A 19694-nucleotide genomic window follows, 5' to 3' on the forward strand; every position below is an offset into this window, starting at 1 on the left:
ACCTTGGTACTCGAAAGACTTCTTTGAAGAGTAACCAGTTGCACACGTCCGAACCTAACAGTAGGTGGGAGGGGTATGTTGAGAAAGTGAATTTACAGCACTACAAGCTACAAGTAGATGCTTACAGAGGAAGTACCATTCTCTGCAGTGGTAGGGACAGTGGAATGGACATGCCCCCGCCAAAGCAGGCTTGATTTAAAGCTTGCTGCAGTTGTGATCGACAGATCACTTTCACAGACCCACACACAAAGTTATTGTGAGCTCTGACTGAACCCAAAGACCATCTAGAAACAGGATGCCAATCTCTTGTGGCCTGTATCAGAGATGGCAGGAACATTGTCTGTCAAAGTCTAGGACCAGGACCGGGTCTCCATATCGCTCTTCCTAGCCTTCTAAATCCTCAAATGAGAGGAAGCGGCATCACAGGAAGGAAAAGCAGCTTTCCTCTTTTCCTACATGATCAATACCTGGGGATAATTCTCCACCTGTGGTGTCACCAGAGACGGCATCTTCAGAAGCGGCAAGGCTGGTAGAGTTGTGCCCATGGCCCTCACCGATGGCACCAACACTGCCTCTCCCAACACCAGTGGAGATGCTGTTGTACTTTGAGTTCCTGGCACTATGTACAGGCCCCCCCCCCCGCCGGCACCATACATTTTTCTCCTGACAGTGATTTTGGTCTTCAGTTTTGTCCCTTAATGGAGCTACCCACTCACAATGTGTGCTCAGATTCCAGATCCCCCAAAACCCCCAGTCTCTCCTATTCTGCCTATTCAGGTACTCCTGGCACTAGTCAAATAGTTTAAGTACAAATGAGAGGTTCAGCACCTCCTTGATGAAGAACGATATCAAGACTAAGGATTCCTTGCCAATAGACAGTATTGAGACATGATCCATGACATTTGTGGCTTTGATTTTTACCAGTTATCCCCAAATTGACCAGGGAGATGATGATGCTGATGATGATACTTGATGCATCAGACCTGCTGGCCCTCCAGAATGGCAGTGGGTCGAACATGTCACAGGATATTGACATTGTTCTAGCTCCTGGTCCAGCACTGGCAGAGATGGTGTATTTCCAGGTCCTACTAAAGAAGGCAGCTTCATTTCAGTTGTGTACTAGGCTGCTTCTCTTTTGTGGTGCTACTCGCACAACCTTTAATATATAACAATGCATTAGTGGCCACCAGCTCACTAAAACATTTCAGGTGTCATTTTATGGCGTGATGGAGATGATGCTTCAAACTATATAATAGGGACAGACCTCAACACTGCCAACTGCTTTGCAAGAGATTGGTTGTGCTGTTGCTTTAAGGTGACGCACTTGGCTGCACTTGACGGGTTTGTCAGGTGACATCCAAAACACATACCTGGACATGCACTTTGATGGAAAACAAGTATTTTGTCAAAAAGGGGAAGCCGCACTGTAGAGATTCAAGAGGGTGGAACCACTGCTTGATCACTAGGGCTGTAGTCTTCGGCAGTGGCAATGAACTTTCGCAAGCTTAAAACTTTTGGCAGAGGCTTTCAGTTCAGGCAGTATCAATCTACCTCTGCCGACCCGCAACTCAAAATCACTGTGTCTGCCAGGATTGGGCAGGGATAACGGATGCAGGAACAGGTTGTCTTCCTCCTCCCTGAAGGGGCATGTTTGGCTGGTGTGGGATGGGTATCATTTTAGGTCGAGCCTAGACAAGCATGTGCGCTGTCTGCAAGACCTGATGGATAGTGTATAAGACTGTGCTCCCGCCTGCCGCTTACCATAGGTTGAAGGCAGTGTCGCTCTGGTTTTGCTGCCTCCTAGCTGGTTTGGTAGCCGATACGTCGCTTCCTGTACTTGGCTGAGGAGCACCGGACAAGTACACTTTAATTACACCTGGAATGTTTTTCAGTTTTTTTGGACTGACTATTTTTCTTTCTTTCCTTTGCATAATCAGTAATTACAAGTAGTTGTGTCGTGCGTGTTTTTTTTGTACATTTTTTGTAGCTTTTTGTAGCCTAAATTGAACCCAGAAATGACTACTTAACAGTGACAATACTAAAATATTCACTGCACTCGGGGAAACTAACCCATTTTTTTTACCACACATTCTTAACCATAACTCGGCCTGTGATGGTCCTGGGGCAATGGGACTACCACCAAAACATTCAGAACGATGTGCTCTTTGTGGCCAGACCGCCTTGTGGGTCACACTAGGTTAGAGGGGGCCCAAAAATCATAACCTCTTCCACCATTGTAGGAAGTTGGCTCTGTATGTGCTATTTCAAAGTAAGGAATAGCATGCACAGAGTCCAAGGGTTCCCCTTAGAGGTAAAATAGTGGTAAAAAGAGATAATACTAATGCTCTATTTCGTGGTAGTGTGGTCGAGCAGTAGGCTTATCCAAGGAGTAGTGTTAAGCATTTGTTGTACATACACATAGACAATAAATGAGGTACACACACTCAGAGACAAATCCAGCCAATAGGTTTTGTTATAGAAAAATATCTTTTCTTAGTTTATTTTAAGAACCACAGGTTCAAATTTAACATGTAATATCTTGTTTGAAAGGTATTGCAGGTAAGTACATTAGGAACTTTGAATCATTTCAATTGCATGTATACTTTTCAAGTTATTGACAAATAGCTACTTTAAAAGTGGACACTTAGTGCAATTTTCACAGTTCCTGGGGGAGGTAAGTTTTTGTTAGTTTTACCAGGTAAGTAAGACACTTACAGAGTTCAGTTCTTGGTCCAAGGTAGCCCACCGTTGGGGGTTCAGAGCAACCCCAAAGTCACCACACCAGCAGCTCAGGGCCGGTCAGGTGCAGAGTTCAAAGTGGTGCCCAAAACGCATAGGCTAGAATGGAGAGAAGGGGGTGCCCCGGTTCCGGTCTGCTGGCAGGTAAGTACCCGCGTCTTCGGAGGGCAGACCAGGGGGTTTTGTAGGGCACCGGGGGGGACACAAGCCCACACAGAAATTTCACCCTCAGCAGCGCGGGGGCGGCCGGGTGCAGTGTAGAAACAAGCGTCGGGTTCGCAATGTTAGTCTATGAGAGATCAACGGATCTCTTCAGCGCTGCAGGCAGGCAAGGGGGGGCTTCCTCGGGGAAACCTCCACTTGGGCAAGGGAGAGGGACTCCTGGGGGTCACTTCTCCAGTGAAAGTCCGGTCCTTCAGGTCCTGGGGGCTGCGGGTGCAGGGTCTTTTCCAGGCGTCGGGACTTAGGTTTCAGAGAGTCGCGGTCAGGGGAAGCCTCGGGATTCCCTCTGCAGGCGGCGCTGTGGGGGCTCAGGGGGGACAGGTTTTGGTACTCACAGTCGGAGAGTAGTCCGGGGGTCCTCCCTGAGGTGTTGGTTCTCCACCAGCCGAGTCTGGGTCGCCGGGTGCAGTGTTGCAAGTCTCACGCTTCTTGCGGGGAGATTGCAGGGTCTTTAAAGCTGCTCCTCGAAACAAAGTTGCAGTCTTTTTGGAGCAGGTCCGCTGTCCTCGGGAGTTTCTTGTCTTTTTCGAAGCAGGGCAGTCCTCAGAGGATTCAGAGGTCGCTGGTCCCTTGGAAGGCGTCGCTGGAGCAGAGTTCTTTGGAAGGCAGGAGACAGGCCGGTGAGTTTCTGGAGCCAAGGCAGTTGTCGTCTTCTGGTCTTCCTCTGCAGGGGTTTTCAGCTAGGCAGTCCTTCTTCTTGTAGTTTGCAGGAATCTAATTTTCTAGGGTTCAGGGTAGCCCTTAAATACTAAATTTAAGGGCGTGTTTAGGTCTGGGGGGTTAGTAGCCAATGGCTACTAGCCCTGAGGGTGGGTACACCCTCTTTGTGCCTCCTCCCAAGGGGAGGGGGTCACAATCCTAACCCTATTGGGGGAATCCTCCATCTGCAAGATGGAGGATTTCTAAAAGTTAGTCACCTCAGCTCAGGACACCTTAGGGGCTGTCCTGACTGGCCAGTGACTCCTCCTTGTTATTCTCATTATTTTCTCCGGCCTTGCCGCCAAAAGTGGGGGCCGGGCCGGAGGGGGCGGGCAACTCCACTAGCTGGAGTGTCCTGCGGTGCTGTGACAAAGGGGTGAGCCTTTGAGGCTCACCGCCAGGTGTTACAGCTCCTGCCTGGGGGAGGTGTTAGCATCTCCACCCAGTGCAGGCTTTGTTACTGGCCTCAGAGTGACAAAGGCACTCTCCCCATGGGGCCAGCAACATGTCTCTAGTGTGGCAGGCTGCTGGAACTAGTCAGCCTACACAGATAGTCGGTTAGGTTTCAGGGGGCACCTCTAAGGTGCCCTCTGGGGTGTATTTTGCAATAAAATGTACACTGGCATCAGTGTGCATTTATTGTGCTGAGAAGTTTGATACCAAACTTCCCAGTTTTCAGTGTAGCCATTATGGTGCTGTGGAGTTCGTGTTTGACAAACTCCCAGACCATATACTCTTATGGCTACCCTGCACTTACAATGTCTAAGGTTTTGTTTAGACACTGTAGGGGTACCATGCTCATGCACTGGTACCCTCACCTATGGTATAGTGCACCCTGCCTTAGGGCTGTAAGGCCTGCTAGAGGGGTGTCTTACCTATACTGCATAGGCAGTGAGAGGCTGGCATGGCACCCTGAGGGGAGTGCCATGTCGACTTACTCGTTTTGTCCTCACTAGCACACACAAGCTGGCAAGCAGTGTGTCTGTGCTGAGTGAGAGGTCTCCAGGGTGGCATAAGACATGCTGCAGCCCTTGGAGACCTTCCTTGGCATCAGGGCCCTTGGTACTAGAAGTACCAGTTACAAGGGACTTATCTGGATGCCAGGGTCTGCCAATTGTGGATACAAAAGTACAGGTTAGGGAAAGAACACTGGTGCTGGGGCCTGGTTAGCAGGCCTCAGCACACTTTCAATTGTAAACATAGCATCAGCAAAGGCAAAAAGTCAGGGGGCAACCATGCCAAGGAGGCATTTCCTTACACAACCCCCCCCCCAAACGAAAGAGGATGAGACTAACCTTTCCCAAGAGAGTCTTCATTTTCTAAGTGGAAGAACCTGGAAAGGCCATCTGCATTGGCATGGGCAGTCCCAGGTCTGTGTTCCACTATAAAGTCCATTCCCTGTAGGGAGATGGACCACCTCAACAGTTTAGGATTTTCACCTTTCATTTGCATCAGCCATTTGAGAGGTCTGTGGTCAGTTTGAACTAGGAAGTGAGTCCCAAAGAGGTATGGTCTCAGCTTCTTCAGGGACCAAACCACAGCAAAGGCCTCCCTCTCAATGGCACTCCAACGCTGCTCCCTGGGGAGTAACCTCCTGCTAATGAAAGCAACAGGCTGGTCAAGGCCATCATCATTTGTTTGGGACAAAACTGCCCCTATCCCATGTTCAGAGGCATCTGTCTGCACAATGAACTGCTTAGAATAATCTGGAGCTTTTAGAACTGGTGCTGAGCACATTGCCTGTTTCAGGGTGTCAAAGGCCTGTTGGCATTCCACAGTCCAGTTCACTTTCTTGGGCATTTTCTTGGAGGTGAGTTCAGTGAGGGCTGTCACAATGGATCCATATCCCTTCACAAACCTCCTGTAATACCCAGTCAAGCCAAGGAATGCCCTGACTTGAGTCTGGGGTTTTGGAGCTACCCAGTCCAGAATAGTCTGGATCTTGGGTTGGAGTGGCTGAACTTGGCCTCCACCTACAAGGTGGCCCAAGTAAACCACAGTTCCCTGCCCTATCTGGCATTTGGATGCCTTGATAGAGAGGCCTGCAGATTGCAGAGCCTTCAAAACCTTCTTCAGGTGGACCAGGTGATCCTGCCAGGTGGAGCTAAAGACAGCAATATCATCAAGATAAGCTGTGCTAAAGGACTCCAAGCCAGCAAGGACTTGATTCACCAACCTTTGGAAGGTGGCAGGGGCATTCTTTAAACCAAAGGGCATAACAGTAAACTGATAATGCCCATCAGGTGTGGAGAATGCTGTTTTCTCTTTTGCTCCAGGTGCCATTTTTATTTGCCAGTACCCTGCTGTCAAGTCAAAGGTACTTAGGAATTTGGCAGCACCTAATTTATCTATGAGCTCATCAGCTCTAGGAATTGGATGAGCATCTGTCTTGGTGACAGAATTGAGCCCTCTGTAATCCACACAAAACCTCATCTCTTTCTTTCCATCTTTGGTGTGAGGTTTGGGGACTAAGACCACTGGGCTAGCCCAGGGGCTGTCAGAGCGCTCAATTACTCCCAATTCCAGCATCTTGTGGACTTCCACCTTGATGCTTTCCTTAACATGGTCAGACTGTCTAAAGATTTTGTTTTTGACAGGCATGCTGTCTCCTGTGTCCACATCATGGGTACACAGGTGTGTCTGACCAGGGGTTAAGGAGAAGAGTTCAGGAAACTGCTGTAGGACTCTCCTACAATCAGCTTGCTGTTGGCCAGAGAGGGTGTCTGAGTAGATCACTCCATCTACTGTGCCATCTTTTGGGTCTGATGACAGAAGATCAGGGAGAGGTTCACTCTCTGCCTCCTGATCCTCATCTGTTACCATCAACAGATTCACATCAGCCCTGTCATGGAAGAGCTTAAGGCGGTTCACATGGATCACCCTCTTGGGGCTCCTGCTTGTGCCCAGGTCCACCAGGTAGGTGACCTGACTCTTCCTTTCTAGCACTGGGTAAGGGCCACTCCATTTGTCCTGGAGTGCCCTGGGAGCCACAGGCTCCAGAACCCAGACTTTCTGCCCTGGTTGGAACTCAACCAGTGCAGCCCTTTGGTCATACCAAAACTTCTGGAGCTGTTGGCTGGCCTCAAGGTTTTTGGTTGCCTTTTCCATGTACTCTGCCATTCTAGAGCGAAGGCCAAGTACATAGTCCACTATGTCTTGTTTAGGCTCATGAAGAGGTCTCTCCCAGCCTTCTTTAACAAGAGCAAGTGGTCCCCTTACAGGGTGACCAAACAGAAGTTCAAAGGGTGAGAATCCTACTCCCTTCTGTGGCACCTCTCTGTAAGCGAAAAGCAGACATGGCAAGAGGACATCCCATCTCCTTTTGAGTTTTTCTGGGAGCCCCATGATCATGCCTTTTAATGTCTTGTTGAATCTCTCAACTAAGCCATTAGTTTGTGGATGGTATGGTGTAGTGAATTTGTAAGTCACTCCACACTCATTCCACATGTGTTTTAGGTATGCTGACATGAAGTTGGTACCTCTGTCAGACACCACCTCCTTAGGGAAACCCACTCTGGTAAAGATACCAATGAGGGCCTTGGCTACTGCAGGGGCAGTAGTCGACCTAAGGGGAATAGCTTCAGGATACCTAGTAGCATGATCCACTACTACTAGGATGTACATATTTCCTGAGGCTGTGGGAGGTTCCAGTGGACCAACTATGTCCACACCCACTCTTTCAAAGGGGACCCCCACCACTGGAAGTGGAATGAGGGGGGCCTTTGGGTGCCCACCTGTCTTACCACTGGATTGACAGGTGGGGCAGGAGAGGCAAAACTCCTTAACCTTCTGGGACATATTGGGCCAGTAGAAGTGGTTGACTAACCTCTCCCACGTCTTGGTTTGTCCCAAATGCCCAGCAAGGGGAATATCATGGGCTAAGGTCAGAATAAACTCTCTGAACGACTGAGGCACTACCACTCTCCTAGTGGCACCAGGTTTGGGGTCTCTGGCCTCAGTGTACAGGAGTCCATCTTCCCAATAGACCCTATGTGTTCCATTTTTCTTGCCCTTGGACTCTTCAGCAGCTTGCTGCCTAAGGCCTTCAAGAGAGGGACAGGTTTCTTGTCCCTTACACAGCTCCTCCCTTGAGGGTCCCCCTGGGCCCAAGAGCTCAACCTGATAAGGTTCAAGCTCCAAAGGCTCAGTTCCCTCAGAGGGCAGAACTTCTTCCTGAGAAGAGAGGTTCCCTTTTTCTGACTGTGTTGCAGTTGGTTTCCCAACTGACTTTCCTTTTCTCTTGGTAGGCTGGGCCATTTTTCCAGACTCCAGCTCTACTTTTTCACCCTGTGCCTTGCATTGTGCTCTTGTTTTTACACACACCAGTTCAGGGATACCCAGCATGGCTGCATGGGTTTTTAGTTCTACCTCAGCCCATGCTGAGGACTCCAGGTCATTTCCAAGCAGACAGTCTACTGGGATGTTTGAGGAGACCACCACCTGTTTCAGGCCATTGACCCCTCCCCATTCTAAAGTTACCATTGCCATGGGATGTGCTTTAGTTTGATTGTCAGCATTGGTGACTGTATAAGTTTTTCCAGTCAGGTATTGGCCAGGGGAAACCAGTTTCTCTGTCACCATGGTGACACTGGCACCTGTATCCCTCAGGCCCTCTACACTTGTCCCATTAATAAAGAGCTGCTGCCTGTATTTTTGCATGTTAGGGGGCCAGACAGCTAGTGTGGCTAAATCCACCCCACCCTCAGAGACTAGAGTAGCTTCAGTGTGGACCCTGATTTGCTCTGGGCACACTGTTGATCCCACTTGGAGACTAGCCATTCCAGTGTTACCTGGATTGGAGTTTGGAGTGGAACTTTTCTTGGGACAGGCCTTGTCTCCAGTTTGGTGTCCAGACTGACTACAGTTTCGACACCAGGCCTTTTTGGGATCAAAGTTTTTACCCTTGTACCCAGGATTGTTTTGTGAAGAGGCTCTGGGCCCACCCTCCTGTGCAGGTTTTTGGGGGCCTTTAGAAGACTCTTGACTATTTTTATTTTTGGCTGTCTCACCACCTTTCCCCTGGGGAGGTTTTGTGACCCCTTTCTTTTGGTCACCCCCTGTGGAAGTTTTGGACACCCTAGTCTTGACCCAATGGTCCGCCTTCTTTCCCAATTCTTGGGGAGAAATTGGTCCTAGGTCTACCAGATGCTGATGCAGTTTATCATTGAAACAATTACTTAACAGGTGTTCTTTCACAAATAAATTGTACAGCCCATCATAATTACTTACACCACTGCCTTGAATCCAACCATCTAGTGTTTTTACTGAGTAGTCTACAAAGTCAACCCAGGTCTGGCTCGAGGATTTTTGAGCCCCCCTGAATCTAATCCTATACTCCTCAGTGGAGAATCCAAAGCCCTCAATCAGGGTACCCTTCATGAGGTCATAAGATTCTGCATCTTGTCCAGAGAGTGTGAGGAGTCTATCCCTACACTTTCCTGTGAACATTTCCCAAAGGAGAGCACCCCAGTGAGATCTGTTCACTTTTCTGGTTACACAAGCCCTCTCAAAAGCTGTGAACCATTTGGTGATGTCATCACCATCTTCATATTTAGTTACAATCCCTTTAGGGATTTTCAACATGTCAGGAGAATCTCTGACCCTATTTATGTTGCTGCCACCATTGATGGGTCCTAGGCCCATCTCTTGTCTTTCCCTCTCTATGGCTAGGATCTGTCTTTCCAAAGCCAATCTTTTGGCCATCCTGGCTAACTGGATGTCCTCTTCACTGGAGTTATCCTCAGTGATTTCAGAGGTGTTGGTCTCTCCTGTGAGGGAACCAGCATCTCTGACTATTATTTTTGGAGTCAGGGTTTGAGAGACCCTGTTCTCCCTAGATAGGACTGGTAGGGGGGAATTTTCCTCCAAGTCACTATCCTCTTCCTCTGAGTTGCCACCCTCAGAGGGGTTGGCCTTTTCAAACTCTGCCAAAAGCTCCTGGAGCTGTATTTTGGTAGGTTTGGGGCCCATTGTTATTTTCTTTATTTTACAGAGTGACCTTAGCTCCCTCATCTTAAGATGGAGGTAAGGTGTGGTGTCGAGTTCCACCACAGTCACATCTGTGCTAGACATTTTGCTTCTAAAAGTTGGAATACTTTTTAAGAATCTACAACTGGTTCTAGAATCTAATTCAAACTTTTACAAACTTTTAAACTCTAAAAGAAATGCTAAACAGGATCTAACACAAGGCCCTAGCAGGTCTTTTAAGAATTTAGAAAACTTTTCAAATTGCAAAAATCAATTTCTAATGACAATTTTGGAATTTGTCGTGTGATCAGGTATTGGCTGAGTAGTCCAGCAAATGCAAAGTCTTGTACCCCACCGCTGATCCACCAATGTAGGAAGTTGGCTCTGTATGTGCTATTTCAAAGTAAGGAATAGCATGCACAGAGTCCAAGGGTTCCCCTTAGAGGTAAAATAGTGGTAAAAAGAGATAATACTAATGCTCTATTTCGTGGTAGTGTGGTCGAGCAGTAGGCTTATCCAAGGAGTAGTGTTAAGCATTTGTTGTACATACACATAGACAATAAATGAGGTACACACACTCAGAGACAAATCCAGCCAATAGGTTTTGTTATAGAAAAATATCTTTTCTTAGTTTATTTTAAGAACCACAGGTTCAAATTTAACATGTAATATCTTGTTTGAAAGGTATTGCAGGTAAGTACATTAGGAACTTTGAATCATTTCAATTGCATGTATACTTTTCAAGTTATTGACAAATAGCTACTTTAAAAGTGGACACAGTGCAATTTTCACAGTTCCTGGGGGAGGTAAGTTTTTGTTAGTTTTACCAGGTAAGTAAGACACTTACAGGGTTCAGTTCTTGGTCCAAGGTAGCCCACCGTTGGGGGTTCAGAGCAACCCCAAAGTCACCACACCAGCAGCTCAGGGCCGGTCAGGTGCAGAGTTCAAAGTGGTGCCCAAAACGCATAGGCTAGAATGGAGAGAAGGGGGTGCCCCGGTTCCGGTCTGCTGGCAGGTAAGTACCCGCGTCTTCGGAGGGCAGACCAGGGGGGTTTTGTAGGGCACCGGGGGGGACACAAGCCCACACAGAAATTTCACCCTCAGCAGCGCGGGGGCGGCCGGGTGCAGTGTAGAAACAAGCGTCGGGTTCGCAATGTTAGTCTATGAGAGATCAACGGATCTCTTCAGCGCTGCAGGCAGGCAAGGGGGGGCTTCCTCGGGGAAACCTCCACTTGGGCAAGGGAGAGGGACTCCTGGGGGTCACTTCTCCAGTGAAAGTCCGGTCCTTCAGGTCCTGGGGGCTGCGGGTGCAGGGTCTTTTCCAGGCGTCGGGACTTAGGTTTCAGAGAGTCGCGGTCAGGGGAAGCCTCGGGATTCCCTCTGCAGGCGGCGCTGTGGGGGCTCAGGGGGGACAGGTTTTTGTACTCACAGTCGGAGAGTAGTCCGGGGGTCCTCCCTGAGGTGTTGGTTCTCCACCAGCCGAGTCGGGGTTGCCGGGTGCAGTGTTGCAAGTCTCACGCTTCTTGCGGGGAGATTGCAGGGTCTTTAAAGCTGCTCCTCGAAACAAAGTTGCAGTCTTTTTGGAGCAGGTCCGCTGTCCTCGGGAGTTTCTTGTCTTTTTCGAAGCAGGGCAGTCCTCAGAGGATTCAGAGGTCGCTGGTCCCTTGGAAGGCGTCGCTGGAGCAGAGTTCTTTGGAAGGCAGGAGACAGGCCGGTGAGTTTCTGGAGCCGAGGCAGTTGTCGTCTTCTGGTCTTCCTCTGCAGGGGTTTTCAGCTAGGCAGTCCTTCTTCTTGTAGTTTGCAGGAATCTAATTTTCTAGGGTTCAGGGTAGCCCTTAAATACTAAATTTAAGGGCGTGTTTAGGTCTGGGGGGTTAGTAGCCAATGGCTACTAGCCCTGAGGGTGGGTACACCCTCTTTGTGCCTCCTCCCAAGGGGAGGCGGTCACAATCCTAACCCTATTGGGGGAATCCTCCATCTGCAAGATGGAGGATTTCTAAAAGTTAGAGTCACCTCAGCTCAGGACACCTTAGGGGCTGTCCTGACTGGCCAGTGACTCCTCCTTGTTATTCTCATTATTTTCTCCGGCCTTGCCGCCAAAAGTGGGGGCCGGAGGGGGCGGGCAACTCCACTAGCTGGAGTGTCCTGCGGTGCTGTGACAAAGGGGTGAGCCTTTGAGGCTCACCGCCAGGTGTTACAGCTCCTGCCTGGGGGAGGTGTTAGCATCTCCACCCAGTGCAGGCTTTGTTACTGGCCTCAGAGTGACAAAGGCACTCTCCCCATGGGGCCAGCAACATGTCTCTAGTGTGGCAGGCTGCTGGAACTAGTCAGCCTACACAGATAGTCGGTTAGGTTTCAGGGGGCACCTCTAAGGTGCCCTCTGGGGTGTATTTTGCAATAAAATGTACACTGGCATCAGTGTGCATTTATTGTGCTGAGAAGTTTGATACCAAACTTCCCAGTTTTCAGTGTAGCCATTATGGTGCTGTGGAGTTCGTGTTTGACAAACTCCCAGACCATATACTCTTATGGCTACCCTGCACTTACAATGTCTAAGGTTTTGTTTAGACACTGTAGGGGTACCATGCTCATGCACTGGTACCCTCACCTATGGTATAGTGCACCCTGCCTTAGGGCTGTAAGGCCTGCTAGAGGGGTGTCTTACCTATACTGCATAGGCAGTGAGAGGCTGGCATGGCACCCTGAGGGGAGTGCCATGTAGACTTACTCGTTTTGTCCTCACTAGCACACACAAGCTGGCAAGCAGTGTGTCTGTGCTGAGTGAGAGGTCTCCAGGGTGGCATAAGACATGCTGCAGCCCTTAGAGACCTTCCTTGGCATCAGGGCCCTTGGTACTAGAAGTACCAGTTACAAGGGACTTATCTGGATGCCAGGGTCTGCCAATTGTGGATACAAAAGTACAGGTTAGGGAAAGAACACTGGTGCTGGGGCCTGGTTAGCAGGCCTCAGCACACTTTCAATTGTAAACATAGCATCAGCAAAGGCAAAAAGGCAGGGGGCAACCATGCCAAGGAGGCATTTCCTTACAACCATTCAATGCATATTTAAACTCTCTTATAGCTGGAACTGTTGTTTTTACAGTATGAGAGGAGTTTGTGTTATAAGGGCCTTGTTTGTAATAATATTCTGACGGCCTTGGTCTGACTGTAAATGTATAATGCACTATTCTCTCCAAAGGCTGAAGGATGATATTTGCCCCAAGGCAATAATAACTCAGTTGGTTCCACAGAGACATTTAGCCACAACCAGTGGTTTTGCACCTCCGGCTAATGTACAAACACTGTTTAATTCTGATAAAGGTTTAATGTATGCGCGCACACACCGTATATTTCTGATGAATGTTTAATGTACAGTTTTGCTAAATACTTCAGCCATTTCACTGAGGACCTGGTATTTCTTCAGCTGTTTCCGGGTTTGGGGTACATTCTGAGCTTCTGACATCAGTAGTAGTTCTGGCAGTGTTCTGTGGCACTGTACTCTGAGTGCTTTTGGCTCCATAGGGACATCTAGCCACAGCCAGTGGTACTGCAACTTCTGCTGTTGACTCTACAGGGACATCTAGTAACAGCTGTGGCACTGCACCCTTGTGCCACTGACTCCACAGTTAAATGATATTTAAAAGGCCTGCTAGGCCCGAAAATGTTCAATACACTATGCCCTCAAGGGGCTGATTACAAGGTTACAATGCACTGTTCTTTATCATTCTTTTTGTGTGATTATGACCTCTAGGGGCTGAATATATGGCTACATGACCATGTTTCTTACAAATGCTAAATATTTATAAGGTCCCAAATGTGACGTTGTCATTATCATTTAGAACGTCAACAGCTCCAACTCTCTCTAATGTGAGACCTATTGCATTGCAAATGCTTGTTTATGGAGGCCTGGAAGGCCATAACTGCAGACCCATAGAGCCTGCAGATTTTGGTAGATCGAGGGGTATATCCTATCCCTCTAGCAATAACCCCTTCATGTCCCTCGGCAGCATTCATTTCTGTGTTAGGCCATGCAGCAGATAAAGGCAGCCCTTCTGTAGATGGGAGCAGTGAAATTAGTGTCAGAGCAGGAAACTGGGCACGAGTGCTACTCCTGATGTTTCTTGGTGCCCAAAAGGAATGGAAGGATTCTTCAGATCCTAGACATCAAAATCCTGAGCTTGTACAGACTCAGGTAAAAGTTACATGATGCTGACCTTATCTGGGTTTCTGCTTCTGCTGAGTGTAAAAGACTGGATGATGACATCAACCTATAAGATGCGTTATTTCCATATACTGATCCTGTGTTCACACAATTCATGGTGGGTCCACATACAATCAATTTGCTGTTCTTCCTTATGGATTAACTTCAGCACCTGAGGACTTCACCCAGATGATGACTGGGGTCGTAGTTTATCTCAAGATGTCAAAGACCGAGGTATACATGAACCAATCCCACTGGCTGCTCAAAGCTGATTTGCCACAGATTGCATCACTCCACCTGCAGAACACAGTGCCCCTGCTGTTCAGCTTGGGGTTTTCTATCAGTATGCACAATTTTTACCTAGAACCCTCCAAGCGTATTCTGTTCGAATGGATGCTTTTGGAACCCAATTTGCTTCTGGCTTTCCATCCTCCAGAGGATCTAGGACACTGAAGAGATTACTCCAATGTTTAAGGTGGGAATTTGGATTCCAGTCCTGATGGTTCTATGTCAGTTCTGTCTATCATGAATCCTTGTGTTCTCACATGCACTCAGGTGCATGAGGGCCCTCCAGTGGTTCTTCTGCGGGCAGTGGTTCCAGAATTTAAGAGATCTGTCACTCAATCATGACCTCCAAAGGTGCTGCAGAAGACTTGAGCTGGTGGGAGTAGAGGGGGACAGGTCTTAAGGACAGTTCTTCCCTCCTCCCGCAGTGATCCTAATGGTACCAGACAATTCAGTCATGTGTACGGCACCCACCTGAAGGAACTTCCGAGGCCTCTGGTCATTAGAGGAGGAGAAATTGCACATCTGTCAGGGTAGTCCGTGGCTGCTCAAGTCCTTTCTCTCATACCTTCACTCTCTGCTCAGATCTTGACGGGAAATGTAGCAGCAATTAGGTACATCAACAATCTGGGAGGATTGGGGTCTCATTTTCCCTGTCTGGAAGCACAGAGGCTCTGGACTCTGGCACACCAGCCGGGAATGTGGCTGGTAGCAACCCATTTGATGGGTGTTACTGAATGTCTGAGCCAACTGCCTTAGTTGGTGTTATCTTGCCAATAACAAGTGGGGCACATCTCATGGACCTTTTTGACACTGTAGCAACACCAGTTGGCTAATGTTCTGTGTTTTCCAGCATCTGTGTCATGGATCCCCGGTTAATGGGGGCTTGAGGGTGGAAGTTTCCGCTTCACGACTGATTTCCTCCAGTGACTTTGATTCCTTGCATTCTTAGGAGGATTTGTCAGGACTGGGCCCAAACTGCCTTTGTAGCTTGAGACTGGCAATGAAAGGCGTGGTATACAGTCGGCCTGCACCTTTCCCTGTGTACTCCTCTTCTCCCACTCAGTGATCCTTCTCTCCCAATCACTGCATGAGGGCTGCCAAGTTCTGCAACCCCATCTCTATAGATTACGCTTACATGTATGGCGACTATGCACAGCCATCTAAGATCTTTTCAGCTCCCGCAGGATGTGGCTGACTTAATTCTGTCTGCTCTTCACCCCTTGACCAAGTCAGTCTATTTTGGAAGATGGAACTGGTTTGTTGCATAGAGTTCAAGCATCCAAATTGGTCCTTTGAAGGCAGCCTGTAATTTTACTTATTGATGTAGTTCTATATTGAGCACCTTTGTGGTTTGTTTCTTTAATTTTACTGTTACTTTTGTAATTTTCTGGTCATTCCAGAGGGATGTTGCATGAGGCATTCCTGCTGCTGGCTGCCGACGTGACCAGCACTTTCTACTTCTCCTTAATCATGGGTTATTTCTACTAAGTAAACCACTTCTACAACTAGAACAGCCTCTTCCAGTGTCGTCCTCACTACCGTCCATTCCACATGGCTTTAGCCAACAATTACCAGTTGTCATTGTCCTGGACCCAGCAGGATTGGGCTGTTTATGCAGTCATATGATATATTTTATGTCTCCCAGATCAGCTATCATGGTTCACGTAAAAGGTGGTTGTTAGATTTATGAAGGTTTTGATTAACATATTTCCTCCAGTTCCCTTTGTTTTGCCCAACATTAGGACTTAAATGTAATTGTGACCAGTCTGAGGTGTGTTCCGGTTGAGTCCCTGCATAGATGTTAGTTAAGTTTCTTACCTTAAAGGCTGTTTTAGGTTGTACTGACCTCAGCTTGTCATTTTGTTTAGCTTCAGGCCATTTGTCCACCTGTCCTGCATGTGCTTCTCATCAAAGCTGATAGCACACGTGTGTGTGTGTGTGTGTGTGGCAAAGCGAATGGTTCGATGACTTGACAAACTGCCTCTAACAAAGATTTTGATTCTCTTTTATTTTAATTATAAATTACATTGTATTTTTCCAGGCAGCAATTCAGGCAGCAGCCAGTGCCAGCGTAGAAATGAAGAATGTGCTCGAGTTCTACAAACAGTGGAAAGAGATGGGTTGAGGGTTGAAGGTCATCACTTTGTTGGCGAGTCTTTCTATCCCCTGTCAGATAAAAGAACAGCGTCGAAGCGCAAAGGGATGGCGGCCTACGGGACACGAAGCAACAACCACCCAGTAAGGCAGCTCCAACCAGTTACAACACTTGCACATGTGCATCCATCGCACAGACAACTGACGCCATGAAGAGAACAGTCCAGGGTGGAGCTGTCTTTTCCCCACCTGGCCGGAAGAAGCCTTCATTATTCATCTACAGCTGTTTGGTCTTTTTTTCTGAAATGTAAGGACTGGTCGTGGTCCATATTTTAATTTGTGCCTCTGATTGGGGCTGTGGTGTGAAGAGAAGCTTCTTGCAATGTGAAATCTGGTGATGGGATAGAGCACTGTAGCTTTACTCCTTCGTAAATTTCCCTCCACTCTTACTGTTTGGACGATAAATTTGAGCAAAGAAAGGGATTTTCTTTGAATACCAGCGCCTGTGCTAGCAATTTTAAAGAATGCGTATGAGTACTATTTTATTTTTAAAGAAGGAAAAGAGGAAATCCCTTAATACTTTAGCTTCTAGGAACCAAGTGAATTATTGTTTTGAGAAGGTGCAATTATCCTTTGATTTTGGAAAGCCCATACTACCCCGTTTGGGTCGCGCTTTGCAGTGTGCTGGGTATTCAGAATGGCTTGAACAGTATGGGACAGCCAAAAAGCTGCTGAAATGTTCAGTTCCATTCGTTTCTGTATGTTGTGCAGTGATTATACACAGATGAGCACAGTTGTGGCCTTGGCACCGCTTGACATGGTTTCATGTGTGTGCGTGTGTGTGCAAGGACAAGTAATAGGGCTAGCCAGCTAAAACGAATACTTGCTGACCTATCCCTGCAGTGCCAAGTCATGGGTCCGTCCTGAGGCACGGCTGCATACTTGATGGCATGTGGAAAGTTGCATTCCTAAAGAAGTACTTCACTTGCAGCAGCCTGTAATATGCCTGCATGAGATAATCGTGATGGGGAGGGAGGGTGGTGGACACAGAAGCATGCATGCCGGGGTTCCTACCTGTCTGACCTAATACACTTCCCTGTGTTAAATGATTTCGCCAGTGGTTGTATTCACCCGTGATTGGTCCATCCGGAGCTATGCTTGTGTATTCTCAGGGGGGTCACCAGAAATCTTTCTGACTACTTGATGAGAAGGAAGGCAGTCCTTTATGGAATAAACAAGGTTTTTTTAGAATTCTTGATTAATCTCATTGTCATTTTGGAAGCAAATGAATCGCTGTTGTGTAAGTCCAAAATGCTTTAAACCTTGAGACATTGCCCCATAAAAACTTCTCAAAACTTGTGGTGCATTTTCCAATTAATCTTACTTAAACCTTTAGCGATTTGGAAAATGTGGTTGCTAACTTTGCTGAGAATAAAGTGGTTGTTGAGGCAGGTTACTCTCCATGGGTTTTAGTGAAGGGTCACTGTGGATCTGATTGTTTTCTTTCCACCAGTGTATGATGAGTGAGTTGAGTGTTAGGTATGATAATTCTGTGAGATCAGTATGCGGTGAGGAGTTGGGTAGACCTTATTAACACCAAATTCCAATGGCTCTTGAATTGAGAGTTTGTACAAACTCATTGGAAATGCTCTTGTTGTGTATAATTGGGGTAGCAATTTACAATACATGAAGTGTTAATCTTTGCCATTTCTGTTCAGCCCCACAAGCCCAGGTCTAGTATAGAGTATGAACCTGTGATTAAAAATGGTATTCCAGCATAATAAGTGTAATAAAGTGGGCTGGTAACATTTCCATCTGAGCTGGTTCTAGGTGGCATCTACATACAGCACAACAATTTGAACATTGGCTGTTGACTGCAAAAGAAAATGTTTTGAGGGGCTAAAATGACACTAATTTATGTGGATGGGAACCAGCTTCAATGTGATGTTCTCTCATGTTGGTGTAAAAAGACCATGGCTGGCAAATCTAAGAAACGTATGTTTACACAGAGTAAGTAATTTTCTTTTACTGAATACCTGGTTTGATTAAGCTAGGAGGTAATTAGGTATGTTACATGATGTGCCTTTACTTTGTAGATTCACAGGTTACTGCATATAATGTGCTAAAGTGCTACAAAATCATCTAGCATCTCAGGATATGGCAATAATTACACAAATAGCAGAGGTTTCATGCATATATAAAAGATAAATGTGGATATTTCCCACATCTTCAAAAATGTGGCATCATAACTTTTATTAAAATTATTGGTTCTGATTGTCCGGGCTACACTAGATACTACTTAGCAGAGAATGCGTAAGATTTATATTTCCTTTATTAAAGGAGCATATTTGTACCATGCAGGAGGCGCAGCTCAGTGCATAAATAAACATGCAGAAGGAAATCTAGTTTTTATGGATGATGTATCGCTGAATCTCCACAGGGGTTCTCATCTTGTATCTAAAACATAGTGTCTCTCTCTAATTTTCTGTTAATGGTGCTTTATATCAGACAAGGGTTGGTATTTCTGAAATGTATAAAAGAGCATCTATTGCAGTTGGAAGGCACAAGCACAGCTCTTTCTAAGGGAGAGGGTCTAGAGTGTCCAGACTTAATTATTTTTACCTGTGACGCTGATAATATTTGAACTATACTCTTACCAGATCTCATCTTAATAGGAAGTAAGGTCCTTGTCTGTTTAAAAAAAAAAAAAAAAAAATGTATTTCAGGCCGAAAACAGGTTTCAGAAGGGAACTGAACTGGCCTGACAGTAACAGTAATGAAACCAGATATGTGCATATTGGTTGCCACACATCCCACAGCGGGTTCCTAACTGACTGATCAAGGGAATAGTAGGATATCTGTGTGGACTATGACTTAGTGCAAGAAGTCTTGAGTAGAAAAATGGCAAGTCCAAAAAAATGGGTTTGAAAATAGTTGTGAGCGGAGGGGTTACCCTTAGTCCCTCCGATTGTAAAAATTTTTGGGCAATAAATCATGTGTTGATAATTACTGAAAAGTCAACACCTTTATTGCTGAAAATGCCACTGAAAATGCTTTGGATTCACTGAGACTACTAGAAAGGCAGCATCCCAAACAGTAGAAAGGAGATTGCCATGCAAGGGGTACAACCTACTGCCATACGTGACACACTGACAAACATTTTCAATGGTGGTTGAGGAAACATGACTGGGGGTAGTGAGGGAATGCCATGTAATTTAGGGCTAAGCATTTCTAAAAGGATGAATACATTAAGAGCTGACCCAAAATCAACAAAATTGCCTTCAGATCACCTAAAAGGAGTATTTTTGTTAGTTAAAATAAAAAAAGGAATAAAAAATAAGGGTTTTTATAATAAAAGCAATGTGCACTGATTAAATGGAGCAAGGTTTGAAATAAGCTTAAGGGTGGGATTTGGCATTGGGCTTGATGAGTCAATTTGGGCACTGTGATTATTCATTATGTTTGTTGTTGGTGTTAGCCTAAAA

At 46.8% G+C, this 19694-nt stretch overlaps 1 protein-coding gene across 1 annotated transcript in view; it reads left to right on the forward strand.

Moving 5' to 3' along the window:
- Positions 1-19186, forward strand: part of SMG5 (SMG5 nonsense mediated mRNA decay factor) — a 344692-nt gene extending 325506 nt beyond the window's left edge. Inside the window, exon 22 of the mRNA XM_069218000.1 lies at positions 16157-19186. Within this exon, the coding sequence (XP_069074101.1) occupies positions 16157-16240 (84 nt within the window). The 3' untranslated portion in view covers positions 16241-19186. The remainder of the gene's footprint in view (positions 1-16156) is intronic.
- The last annotated feature ends 508 nt before the right edge of the window (positions 19187-19694 follow it).

Source organism: Pleurodeles waltl, chromosome 12 (assembly GCF_031143425.1).
Source record: "Pleurodeles waltl isolate 20211129_DDA chromosome 12, aPleWal1.hap1.20221129, whole genome shotgun sequence".
NCBI classification, from domain to species: Eukaryota; Metazoa; Chordata; class Amphibia; order Caudata; family Salamandridae; genus Pleurodeles; species Pleurodeles waltl.